Below are 13,186 nucleotides of genomic sequence, written 5' to 3'. Positions count from 1 at the left end.
CTGCCACCACTCAAAGGAAGGAGCCCCAGAGCAGGAATCAAGTCCTACACTCTGGTACTTGGCATCCCAGCCTGTCCCTTGGAGACCCCAGCCAGGCAAGGTAAACCAAATTATGGAATGTCTGACTTATGCCAGAAACTGTGCTGAGGGGTGACACACATTGTATCGCAGCCCCACTTTGAGGTAACTATTAATATTCTCAATTTACAAATCAACTATTAATATTCTCAATTTATAATTTACTAAAACGGAGACCCAATATCTGATGGAAATGGGATTTTAACCCAGAGCATGAGGTTTTCCACTACTCTGGGCTCTGCCTGTTTCCCGACAACTGGACTAAGCCAATGTTTCTTAAGGTGTGATCAGGGTCATCCTTATCAGAATTACCTGCAGTGCTTGTTAAATAAAGTGATACTTAACATTTACCGAGCCCTTAGTATATGCCCGTAGGCATTATTCTAAGTGTGAAAATCCACAGCCAGTTCCTCAATGGAAGCATACTATTACCCCATTTTACAGATGAGGAAACTGAGTTATTGAAATGTACCCAGTAACTACTCAAGGTCACTAGTTAGTAGGAGGCAGAACCCAGCTTTCCACGATCACTGCGCAAGTTCCTGGGCCTGACTCCAGACACAGAATCAGGATCTCTGAGGCTGAAGTCCAGGAATCTGCATTTTCAACAAGCTGCCCAGGTCATTCTGGTACACAGGGAGGTCTCAGAGCCACTGCTGCAGCACTGCCCCGGAGCCCTTCGGCCTAGCTATCTGTGCTCCTGCAGACCGGTCTTACCTCTGCCTTCCCTGCACTGTGGATTGTCAGGACCTTTGAGGATAAAATCCAGCTCACCAGGTCCAAGGCCCGTTTGTCTTCGTCTCCGGTGGACTGGAGAAGTTCTTTCAGGTTAGGTAACTTCCTAGCATCTGCAAGCTGAAGAGAGGCAGAAACCTCCGTTAGCAAGGACCCTGGGGAAAATGATGGCCGGGGGCCCTCTAGCGGTAAGGCAGGCAACGTCTACTTCCCGGCCTCAAGGATTTCCCTGAGGGGAGAAATTCACAGGTCTACTATCCCCCTTTCCGAATAATACCAAACTCTAAAAGCTCTGAACTCTGAAAGGTTGTTTTTTGTATTTTTAGTATCAAACCTGACCTGAGCTGAGCTGATGTGAAGTTTTTTTTGTCTTCATTTATCCCACTTCCTGTTACAACTGATGCACGTTGCTGCAGGAACAGTAAAGTGTCTGAGTTTGGGATGCCACCCTACTGGATGTGTTACTGAGTGTATGATGCATGTGAAGGGTTATGTTACAATGCCTTTTGCCTTCTGCTTGAGAATCGGTTAACTTCTGTTAACCTGTGCCCTTGAAGACCAGATAAAGGTAGTATGACGACTATATGAAATAACCAGGCAACACCGCTTATGGTAAAAGTGACCCAGAATGGTATACTACATCTGGACTGGGAGGAACTGTAAATGGGGAATACATGGCTTTGGGTTTCCCTGAGTGTGATGATGTTTTGTAGGGACCCTGGCAGCTATGTGTATGACATTCTCACAAGAGAGATCAGCCTCCAAGGAAAATGGGGCTTCACTTAGGCCAGAGCAATTCTTGTACCCACCCAATGTGGGCCTCATTTCTTTGCCCCAGAGCTGTCATTCTGGGGGACTCTTGGGCCTCTATATGGACTGTTGCGAGGACTTCCACAGAAACAGAACACCTGAGGCCATGCAGCAGCAGGCTGTGAGCCACCCTAGAGCCTTCGGATTTAGGCTGATGCCCCGTGTGTGCCCCGTGATGGGCAGCACCTTATTACCATTCTAAAATCAGGAAGAATCTGAATCCCGAAACTTATTTGGTGCCAGGATTTCTGACAAGGGACTGGGGATCTGGACTAAAGACAGTGACAAGGTCTATAGCTTTTGCTCAGAAGTTATGACTGACTAGAGGTCAAACCTCTCCAGCATGGCATGGAAGACACCCCTGGCCTAATGGCAACCCCTCTCCTGCCCCTCCACCACAGACTGGTGCTGTCCATGAACATGCCCTGTTTTAAGTCTTTGCTCAGTTGCCTGAAATGGCCCTTCCCTCACCTCTGCCAACCTGGGCATCCCTGGCCCAAGAGACCACTCTCTCCTCCAACCCCAAAAGCCCTCACACCCAATACTTCCCCCAGTATGGCCAGACTCCTGGAGGTCAAGAACTGTCTTGTGGTTTTTAATTCTCCTCTTTCCTGAATGCAGAAGAAAGAGCATGAGCTCTGGAATCAGACCTTGGTTTGAATCCCTGTTCCTCAGGCAAGGCACCAAATCTGGCTGAGCCTCTACCTCCTAACACAGGAACCTCACCACCTCCACACCGAGCTGTCGGGAAGATTGAAGAGGGTAACAGAATCTCAGGGCCTGGTCTATACCTGTCCATTTCTTCTCTTCCCATTTATATTTCTCCTCAACCTTCAACCCAGCAACCTTTCCCTCTGCTTTGCTAGGGATGTAGTTAGTACTTATGAATACCAGTGAGTTCTTTTCCATTTTTCTAGAAAACTGACTGCTGCTGATTTTTTCTTAGTTTCATAGTTGAAAATTATAAATATTTCCGGGCCGCTTTATTTCTGTCTCTATATCCAAAGATTCAATCAATAGCCTCATACTACTAGTAAAACCATCTCTGCCTACCTCATGGAGTGCCAGCGAGGATCCAGTTTAGTTTTTTTTTTTTTTTAAGAATGGATGTGTAAATGCTCCACAAGTGTTGGTGCTATTCCTATGCCTTGTTTAAGCTCCACCCAGCCTGCTTCAGCCCAGGGCTGCATGGCCCCTGCCCCAGGTCCTTGCATTTCTCAGGGAACTTTCTTTTTTTTTTTTTTTGAGACAGAGTCTTGCTCTGTTGCCCTGGCTAGAGTACAATGGCATCATCATAGCTCACTGCAAACTCCTGGGCTCAAGGGATCTGAGTAGCTGGGACCCTAGGCATGAGCCACCATGCCCAGTTAATTTTTCTATTTTTTGTAGAGATGGGGTCTCGCTCTTGCTCAGGCTTGTCTGGAACTCCTGGCCTCAAACAATCCTCTTGCCTCGGCCTTCCAGAGTGCTAGGATTACAGGCCTGAGCCACCACACCTGGCCTTATTCAGGGAACATTTACTGAGTGTCTACTTTGTGCCAGGCCCTTTGCTTAGGGGAGGGAACATTAGAAAGACTTTAAAAAGGGCCCCCAGTCAAGTGGGGAGGCAGAAAGGTAAATAGTTACGACTTAAAAGTATTCACTGTCATAACAACGATGGACACAAACTAGTAAGGGGACAGGCAGGACTTCTGTCTGGTAGGGGCTAAAGGAAAAGGGGGTGGGGTCAGGAACTGCCTCGCCTAGGAGGTGCTGTGTGATCTGGGTGTGCCATATACTGGCGTGGGGTAGGAAAGTGCAGCATGTGGTCAGGGAAATGGATGGTGGCATGGTCAACTGTGCAGGTCCTCCTCCCTGGCAGCTGGGGTCCAAACCCTGGCTCTTACTCCTCTGCGAGCTGTGTGACCTTGGGTGAGCCGTTTGACCTCTGTGTCTCAGTTTTCTGAAATACATGACTGGGATGATATTAACATTAGTAGCTACTTCACAGGATCCCAGTGAAGGTCAATCAAGTTAAACGAGTAAAGTGCTTAAAGCAACAGGAAGGTATTAGGTACTCTAATGTTACTGTGACCACCCTAATTGTTGGCATCATTAACTACACGTGGTTCTGTGTGGCTGGCGCCTACACAACGGTCCCTATCACCCCTGTTTACGAATCCCCACTGTGAGCCACAGCCCTCATCAAAGTCCATACCTGGGCCCAGGGAGCCCCACAAAAGGACAGTCAGCTAGCCAGGCCCCTTGCAGGGACTCAGTCTGGGCAAGTGGGAAAGACCCCTCCCAGCTCTGAGCTGGATCCGGGCCTCACCCAAGCTCCCCTGTGAGGCCAGTCCTCTTCCAGGCCTTCCCTCTGCACCTGCCAGAGCTCCTGCCACATCCTGCCCTCCCTTCCGCCCCATCTGCCCACACTCTTTAACCGCTCGACTGACCTCCTTTATGTCCCATTCACTTTCCATGTTACTCTTAAAAATAAATCTGCTCCAACAAGTTAACAGGATTCTTCCCCTCGTGACTGAAACCTGTCTGCATTTTAGCAGGGAACTTTTGGGGACCAGGCACACAAGTAGGGTTGTGCCATTTAAAATACGGTCTACTCGGTTAAATTTGAATTTCAGATAAACAACAAAATTTTTAGTATAAATATAACCCATGCAATATTTGGGGCATATTTATACTATAAAAAGTATTGGTTGCTCATCTGAAAGTCAAATTTAACTCGGTGGCCTATATTTTTATTTGTTAAATCTAGCAACGCTACCCGAAAGCCCTTGGGAATCTGGTCTGGCCTGTGACCTAACAGCATCTCCTACCACCAACTCCCTCCCTGCCCCCAGTGCTATTCTTCAAGTGACCTATGTCTGTCTACCTCTGTGTTCTTGCAGCTGCCTAGCACGACATTCCACCCAGTCCTCAAGGCCAGCCTCAAGTCACCTCCTATGCGAAGCCTTCTCTGACCATTCACAATCTCTGTGCTCAACAATTATGTTCTGAGTTCAACAGTTATGGCAGAGCCCCATGTTGGTACCTGACCCTTTGAAGCCACCTCTAATCTGGTTGGGACAAACACTCCCCGAGCCCAACAGCCAGCCTGGAAGCTGGCATGAAGTGAAGAACAAGACAGTAACAGCTACTGTTTGGACTCTTACCATGTGCCAGGCACTGGACTAAAATAAATGCTATACATGCGCTCATTTTATTTTCACAACAACCTATTTTGAAGATGAGGAGACTGAGGCTTGGAGATGCTAAGCACCTTGCCCAGGGTCACACAGCTCTTCAGTGGCAAGGCAGGGATATGAAGCCAGGAAGCTTAACTCCAGAGTCCATTCTCCTGTCATGCCCTCCTACCAAATGAATGGAGAAATTAAGTTATGGACTGAGTATTTTAGCCCAAAGGAGCAATTCCAGCAGAACTTTAAGAGGCTGCTTACGAGGCTAATCAGATATGTTGCTGGAATCTGTACTCCCCCCAAAATAATACAACCATGACAGCTACCAGCTATGCCTAAGCCCTATCAAAGGTAGGGAATGGCCAGACACACTGGCTCATGCCTGTAATCCTAGCACTTTGGGAGGCCAAGGCGGGAGGATCGCTTGAAGCCAGGAGCCCAAGAACAGCCTGAGCAAGAGCAAGAGTAAGACCCTGTTTCTACAAAAATAGAAAAATGAGCCACGCATGGTGGCATACACCTGTAGTCCCAGCTACTCAGGAGGCTGAGGCAGAGGGATCGCTTGAGCCCAGGAGTTTGAGGTTGCTGTGAGCTATGATGATGCCACTGGTAGGGAGAAAGATGTATGTAATGTACAGTAAGGAGCAGGAGACAGAAAATCTCCATCTAGACAAGAGTTCTTTGCCGGGCGCGGTGGCTCATGCCTGTAATCCTAGCACTCTGGGAGGCCGAGGCGGGCGGATTGTTTGAGCTCAGGAGTTCGAAACCAGCCTGAGCAAGAGCGAGACCCCGTCTCTACCAAAAATAGAAAGAAATTAATCGGACAACTAAAAATATATAGAAAAAACTAGCCGGGCATGGTGGCGCATGCCTGTAGTCCCAGCTACTCGGGAGGCTGAGGCAGGAGGATCGCTTGAGCCCAGGAGTTTGAGGTTGCTGTGAACTAGGATGATGCCACGGCACTCTAGGCCAGGCAACACAGTGAGACTCTGTCTCAAAAAAAAAAAAAAAAGAGTTCTGAACCACAGTTGGTGATAGTAGAAGGCATTTATGAACAACTTGATTGAAGAGAGTAAGAGTTCAGGAGGAAAACAGCATTTCTGGGGCTGGGAGAAGAGGCAGAGGGAAGGGTTCCCAGAGCAGGTAGGATGGAGCGGACACAGAGTGATGAGAGGATCCGAGAGGAAGAGCAGAGGACACTCTGGGAGGGAAAGAGCAGGACAGATAGGTAGAAAAGTGAGCAGTGCAGTCCCAAAAAGTGGGACTCAAATGTCCCCTGGGCCAGAGGGGTAAAGAAAATGAGTAAGGGGGGAGTCTGGGAAAGAGTGGGGAGGACTGTATTGAACAGGACACACTGACCTCGGCCTCAAAAAGGGCCCAGCCAATCCCTGGCTCCAGCAGGTTCCTGCCCAAGGGCAACCTCCACCAAGGCTGGGGCCTCGGATGCTTTTTTTTTTTTTGCTTGAAAAAGAAAGCAGCAAGCTGTATTTCTTTAATTTCCCAATTTCTGAAAAGCCAGAGGACAAACAAAACCTGTCGGCCCACAGACCACACCTGTGCGGCCTCTGCTATGGGGAATTAGGAAAGATACAGCCAGGAAGATGGCTGGGGCGTCCGGGGCAGGCCTGAGTGGTGGGCAGAGCTGATAGCACTTGGGGCTTTAGAATGGAAGTCTCTCAGGAAAGAGATAGTTTTTGAGTGACAGGCTCACAGAGGAGAGGACCCATGAGCTAGGAGGAGGCAACCCAACCTCCTTACCATAAGCAGGAGGTGACAGGGCAGCCGGGGAGACACTTTGCAATCACTCAGATCACAAGCTTCTGGGGAGGAGGTGGCTCAGGGATCTTGTTTGGTGATGTTGCCACAGGTGATTCTTACCACCAGGAAAAGTTAGAGACACTCAGGTTTAGACATTAGGCAATGATATCCTAGAAGGGAGTGGTAGAAGGAAAGAACAAACATTCGGAACATATACTCGTCTAGGAAAGTGTCAGAGATCATAGTTACTAGATGTGGGTGAAAGGGCTAAGAAGGAAATGAACCAAAGGTCCACCCAAAGTCACCAGCCTCTGGGACCAGAGTGACACCTGGAACACTGGGGTGGGCAGAGCTGGTGGGCTGCCGAGAGGAAGGTTGAAGAGGTGGACGCCACAGTTACATGCAGGTACACTTTGCTTTGCACAAACCTGATATCAAAGTTCACATTTTCTAAAACTGACTGGGGGTCAGAGTGTACTTTACAAAAGGAGTCATCATGGGGGCCCTTAAAGCAGTGGTTCTCCACGTTGGCATCAGCTGGGAGCAATAGAATGGCATGCCACCAGCACATCTAGTAACTAGCTGATGACCACGGGGATGACAACAGAGCCTACAGCACTGTGTTGTCTGGAAGATTACATGAGTGACATGTACGAACAGCTCAGGACAGTGCCAGGCAAGTAGTAAGTGCTATTAATGTGGTGTGTTAGGTGCTGTATTATCAATCTAATGCCCCTGTCTACTGTTCACCAATCTGCTGAGAAAAGGCCTGAATTTCTGGGATGGCTGGAAAGGAGGAATTGGTTGGTCCTGGAAGGATGGACCCTACCCCTCCATCCTCCACATCCCCATCCCATAGGCTGAGACATCTTTCTAGCCACACACCTACTCACCGACAGTAACATTTTATTACACGTATCTACGTTTACATTCGTATCTTTTCAGAGCTGTGTACATTTTCCTCCTCTCTTCAGATGCCATCTTTGAGAGCAGCAGGGAAATAAAAGAATAATCTGAGAGACTGAGAATCTTACCTTGAGATATCAAGTATGGATCTAAATGGGCACTTTATTAGACTAGACTAAATCTGTTATTATTCCTTACTATCCAGCAGGTAGGTGCTCATGAAAATGATCCAATCAGTTAATAGGAAAATAAAAAAGCTGCATATTCTCTGCAAACAAACAAAAAATCCCAATACCCAGGCTGCACCTTAAACCAATTAAATCGGAATGTCTAAGGATGGGGCCCAAAAATTAGTATTTTTTTAAGTTTCCCAGGTGATTTCAATTCGAGCCAAGGTTGAGAACATCGTAAAGAATGCTCTCCGATAAATGTCAATATCCAATTTCCAATCTGGAAATAAGCATCAAAAGCCTTCCTTAGAAAGGTTTGTTAGCCTTTGAACCAGTGATTTCACCTCTCAGAATTTACCTGAAGAAAATAACAAGTGATATAAACAATGATTAACGTGGAAAGAAGTTTATCACAGCATTATTTATAAGAGCAAATAAAAAAATTGTGAAGGAACTCAGAGGAAGAGAACTCCTAGCTGCTAGGGGGTGGAGTAAGGTTTCGTTGCATCTTAAAGGATGAGGGTGAGTTTGCCTGGATGAAGAGAGGGGTGGCATCGGGAAAGGTCAGGAGAGAGGTGCTAATACATGTTTTAACCCAGACACTGGGGAGTCATATTGTCTAGACAGTGCAAGCCAAATATCAGAAAGAAAAGGAAAAAACGGGAAGGATTCTTACTCCTCCAGGACCAGGAGACCCAATGAGAGCAATTAGGGCCCCAGAACAGGAACAGGGGAGGCTAAATGCAGTGCTTTTCAGACTTCATTACCCACACGAATCACCCAGGATCTTGTTAAAATGTAGATGGCCGGGCGCGGTGGCTCACGCCTGTAATCCTAGCTCTCTGGGAGGCCGAGGCGGGCGGATTGTTTGAGCTCAGGAGTTCGAAACCAGCCTGAGCAAGAGCAAGACCCCGTCTCTACTAAAAATAGAAAGAACATAATCGGACAACTAAAAATATATAGAAAAAATTAGCCGGGCATGGTGGCACATGCCTGTAGTCCCGGCTACTCGGGAGGCTGAGGCAGGAGGATAGCTTGAGCCCAGGAGTTTGAGGTTGCTGTGAGCGAGGATGACGCCATGGTACTCTAGCCTGGGCAACACAGTGAGACTCTGTCTCAAAAAAAAAAAATGTAGATACTGACTGGCAGGTCTGGGGTGGGGCCTGACATGCTGCTTTTCCAGCAAGCACCAGGTGATGCTGATGCTGCTGCTCCTCGGCCACACTTTGAGAGGGCCTGGAGTTAACCCAAAGGAGCCATTCCCACCGGCCTCTCACGCCCAGGAAGGAGCTGCAGGCTAACGGAGAACCGGAACATGGTATTTTCTAGGGGAAAAACAAAGCAAAAAAACTTTACAGCTGTGAGGTCAATGACAAGATTCTGTGTCAAGTGACAAACCTGAAGTTTGGGGGTCAAGGGCAACAGGGAATCCCAAGAATGCTCCAGATTCTCTGACCTGATAAGGCTTATCCAACCCTTTTCCCAAGGAACAAAGTCAGAACCCCCCAGCTTGGGCAATCAGCACATACCCAATCTGATTCCTCAAACATTCAGTAAGTCCCTCCCAGGCCAGGTGCTGGGAATACAAAGAGCTCCCAGCGTAAAACTGAAAAGCAAGACGCTTAAGAGATAATTCTGGACTTCGGGGACAGTGACAAGATAACGCCAGGCCCTGTCTAAAGCCCAGAGCTTGGTTCAGTAGAGAGCATTCTCAGGAAAGCAACAATCAATAAAGTAATTCAAGTCAGAGCTCTAATTTTTGGAAACTGCAACACATGTGTGATAGGTGTGTAATACCACCTCATAGTGTGGAGAAAATTAATTAAAAATGGCTGAAAATGGTAAACTGTTTCACATTACTTCCAAGTGCTTTTATTAATAGCTAAACCAATGAAAGTGAGAGACCTTTTAACAGCTCCATACTTTCTTCAGGTAACTACAAAATGATCCAGACAGTCAACTTCAGACCTGATTCTCTTTTCTTTAAAAGTTGGACTTCGAGGCAGATACAGGTCCAGATGCCAAGTTCTCTGCATCATTTCAGTAATGCATGTGACGTGGCAAAATGAAACCTCAAGTGTGTTTACCTAAGAATGTGTGCCTGCCCCAGAGACAGTGCCAGGCCCCGCCTGGTAAGCAGCCTTTTCCTAGGAAACTGCTGATGAAAGCCATGCCTACAGACAACGCAGGATCTGTGTAGCTGGGGTTATTTTCCCCAACAAGGGTGCCCAATAAGGAATATAGTAAGATAACAGGATGGTAGGGATCGGTCCATGTTTCTCCAGTGGCCCTGAGAAAGAGGGTAACTGTCTGGGACTGGTACAATAGGTCCCATGGGCAGGACAGTCTGACCCTATAGAGGGGGTGGCTTTTGGGGGCTACCTGAGTTGCTGATGCTCTCCTAAGGGATTACAGGTATGGGGGAAGTATAAGACCCAAACACAGCAACTGCTACCTTTAGAAAGGGGTGTGGAATAGGGTGAGCTCTATCAGGGCACTTTCACTTTCCTGGTATCATTTGAATTTTATATAATGTTGAATATATTGAAACATTATTTGCATCATTAAAAATAAAAATTTAAAAAGCATGCACGAATCAAAACAGTTCCACAGCTTCCTTTGCATTTATCCCATACTCATCAAACACACAAGCCTGATTCCATTTGCCAAGACGTTCCAGAAGGAATAGGTTGAGCATTCTAGTCCACCTGGAGGTGTATTTCTTGATAAAAAATTAATTAATTGCATTGTAGGGCGCCACCTCTGGTGAGTTGGGTCCCTCTGACCCCAATCTTTCCTCCTCCATCTACTACTCCTGAACAGATCCCTCTCACCTGGCCACCACAGGGGTCTTTCAGAAATGCATTTTGGATCTCACCAATGCCCTCCCCCGACCCAGGATAAAAATCTACACATCTAGGCAGGACATGTACAACTCTGTGTCCTCCCCACAACAACCACACTCGTCCTCTGTAAGCTCACACCTCCTGGCTTTCTGCCCATCCTGCTACTCTGGAATACTCCTTTCCTCTTCTCTGCTCCTTGAAATCCTCCATATTCCTCAAGACTCAGCACAGCATCAGCCACCACCCCTGGCTGGTGTTCCCTGAGCCAGGCCTACTGCCTAGAGCTGGGGTCCTTGCTCTGGGCTTCCACATTGTATGGGGCTTACCCCGCAGTACAGTGAAACACAGTTAACCTCTTCATGGGTCTTTAATTCTGCATCCTCACACCTGACCCAAAGCAGGAGCTCCATAACTATGTTGCCAAAACTGAAGGAAGTTTTATTCCCATGGCCCTAATTATCAGGAAACTCAGAAAATTGAGTATCGGAACTTGCAAGAACAAACCCTAAGGGAAGTCAGTCAGCTTGCCTCTTTCTCCAACCTCCCACTTCCTGTACCCAGAAACGCCTGTGCAAGGCTTGCGGCGCCCTCAGGTGCCCTCAGGCACCCTCAACACACCGTTATGCTGGGCTACAAGAATCAGGTGGGGCCAGGAGGCTCAGCCTTTGTTTGTCCCTCAACCTCCTAGGAATGATAGCAAAAAAGGAACCAAACACTGATGACCTCATCAGAGATAATGCTAAACATCTCTTGATCCTAACTATTTCCTCTAATCTGTCAATGCGGGTCATTACATTAATTGACTAATGTTGAACTAATTTTGCATTCCTGGGATAAATCCAACCTGGTCATAAGGAATTACTTTTTTTAACTTTCATTTCAGATATTAAACTGCTAAGAACATATACTACATTTGATCTTAGCCAACAGGCCAGGGGGCAGGAAATACCCTTTTTTATACATTGCTGGATTCAGGATCCTAATACCTTGTAGAAAATTTTTGCATTTATACTCATGAGTGACATCGGCCTATAATTTTCTTGTCTTGTATCACCCTTATCAGATTTAGTATCATAGTTACGGTAGCCTCTTTTTCAATACTCTGGAAGAATTTGTGTAAAATTGGAATTACTTATTCTCTCAGTGATTGGCAGAACTCCCCAAGGAAGCCAGCTAGGCTCACAGTTTGAGGGAAAATCTTTGACTACTAATTCAATGGCTTTAATGATCATAGGCTATTTCAATTTTCTATTTTTTATTGAATCAATTTCGGCAAGTTGTATTTTTCTAGGTAATCCAAACATTTGGATTACAAAGATAACTGATATCTGGAATGCTGACCCTGAGGTGAACTCTGCAAGAAAGTGCATTGTGAATGATCAGAGAAGTAACAGCTCAAACGTGTAATGTCGGTTACAGTTTATAAAAATACTGCCCGTGTATTGCCTTGTATGAAGATCAAGGTCTGGGTGGCTCTGGTGACTTTTGTTGTCTAATTATTTGCAAAGGGATGGATAACTTCCTAGGTAAGCAGAACAGCTGATTCAGATCAACACCCTATTGCTAGCCACGCTAGAATATTTTGTGAAAGACTATGCAACTATTAAATTCCTCACTTCACTCCTGGGAGGCACTCGTCACTGACGCAAGAAGCAGCCACCAAGTGCCCTGGGAGTGAGTGTTGACATGAGAGTGTTAGGAGCGTTCTCAGCTCATGGAAACCTTCCCCAAGGCCCGGCTGGGAATGGAAAGTCTGGTGGCTAACACGGGTGGAACCCCCTCTGCCTAGGGTTCCAAGGGCCACTTGGTCCAGGACGCAGTGGGCAGCACCCGCTGGAACAAAGCACACTCACCAGGGCCTCAAAGTCCTTACAGTCGTGGCGGGCGTAGGACGCGGGGAAGGGCCGCAGCACCGAGTCGCGCTTGTAGCTCTGCAGGGCCGAAGCGAAGAGGCTGCACCGGAGGTCTGCGGCCAGCACGTCACGGTTCGCCGCCTCCCGCGCGGTCGCCCAGGCTGAGGGCTGCATCCCCGGTCGCTGCGCGTTGCCGGGAGAGCTGCGCGAGTCAGTGGCGAGGGCCGAGCCTGCGGTCAACGCGGGGACAATGGGCCGTCGGGGACCGGGATTCCCAGGCGTGGGGTGGAGCCAGGCAGGGCAATGAGATGGCAGGAGTGAGAACGCACTGCCGAGTGCCCTCTGCGGGGGTCCGCGCCGCGGCTCGCTGCCGAGGAGACTGGCCGGCGGCGGAGGAGAGAGACCCGCCCCGGACCGCGGGTCAGCGCGGGGGTGGGGCGCAGGGATAATGGGGACGGGGGTCCCAGGCCTCGGGGAGGGACTATGACATGGGATGAGATAACAACGGCGGGAACGTGCTGACACGTGTCCTCTGCAGGGACCTGGGGCGGGAAGCAGCCCCTGGGGGGAAGGAGGGCAGAGCCCCCTCCCCGCGCCGGGCGAGGCTGCGGCGCCGCCCGTGCCTTCCTGTCCCGCCTCCCACAGCGCCACCGAAGCCCCGCCGCCCGCCCGGCTGTCCTCGGCGCCGCCTGCGTCCCGGCCGCCGCGCTCCCACGCCGCCAGGCTCCGCCCAGCCCCTCCCAGGCCCGCCCCCTCCGCCGCGCGGCTGCGCCCCGCCCCCGGTTCCTACCCCGCTGCAAGACGTGCGGCCGCCTATGTGTGCCAGGCGGAGGTGCCTGCGCGGCCTCTCACCGCAG

General features: G+C 48.8%; 1 protein-coding gene across 3 annotated transcripts in view; it reads right to left on the bottom strand.

The window, feature by feature from the left end:
- PARP16 (poly (ADP-ribose) polymerase family, member 16) overlaps window positions 1–12,875 on the bottom strand; it is a 26,861-nt gene extending 13,986 nt beyond the window's left edge. For 2 of the 3 annotated variants that reach the window (XM_012644834.1, XM_012644835.1), the window contains exons 1-2: window positions 12,330–12,875; window positions 796–933 (exon numbers count right to left, since the gene is read on the bottom strand). In XM_012644834.1, the coding sequence (XP_012500288.1) occupies window positions 796–933; window positions 12,330–12,503 (312 nt within the window). In that variant the 5' untranslated portion in view covers window positions 12,504–12,875. The remainder of the gene's footprint in view (window positions 1–795; window positions 934–12,329) is intronic. The other variant, XM_012644836.1, reaches the window with a different exon arrangement.
- Between the last annotated feature and the right edge of the window lie 311 nt (window positions 12,876–13,186).

The sequence above is a fragment of the Propithecus coquereli genome, unplaced genomic scaffold (assembly GCF_000956105.1).
Source record: "Propithecus coquereli isolate 6110/MARCELLA unplaced genomic scaffold, Pcoq_1.0 Scaffold221, whole genome shotgun sequence".
Classification (NCBI taxonomy): Eukaryota; Metazoa; Chordata; class Mammalia; order Primates; family Indriidae; genus Propithecus; species Propithecus coquereli.
This window is presented reverse-complemented; position numbering and strand designations above follow the sequence as displayed.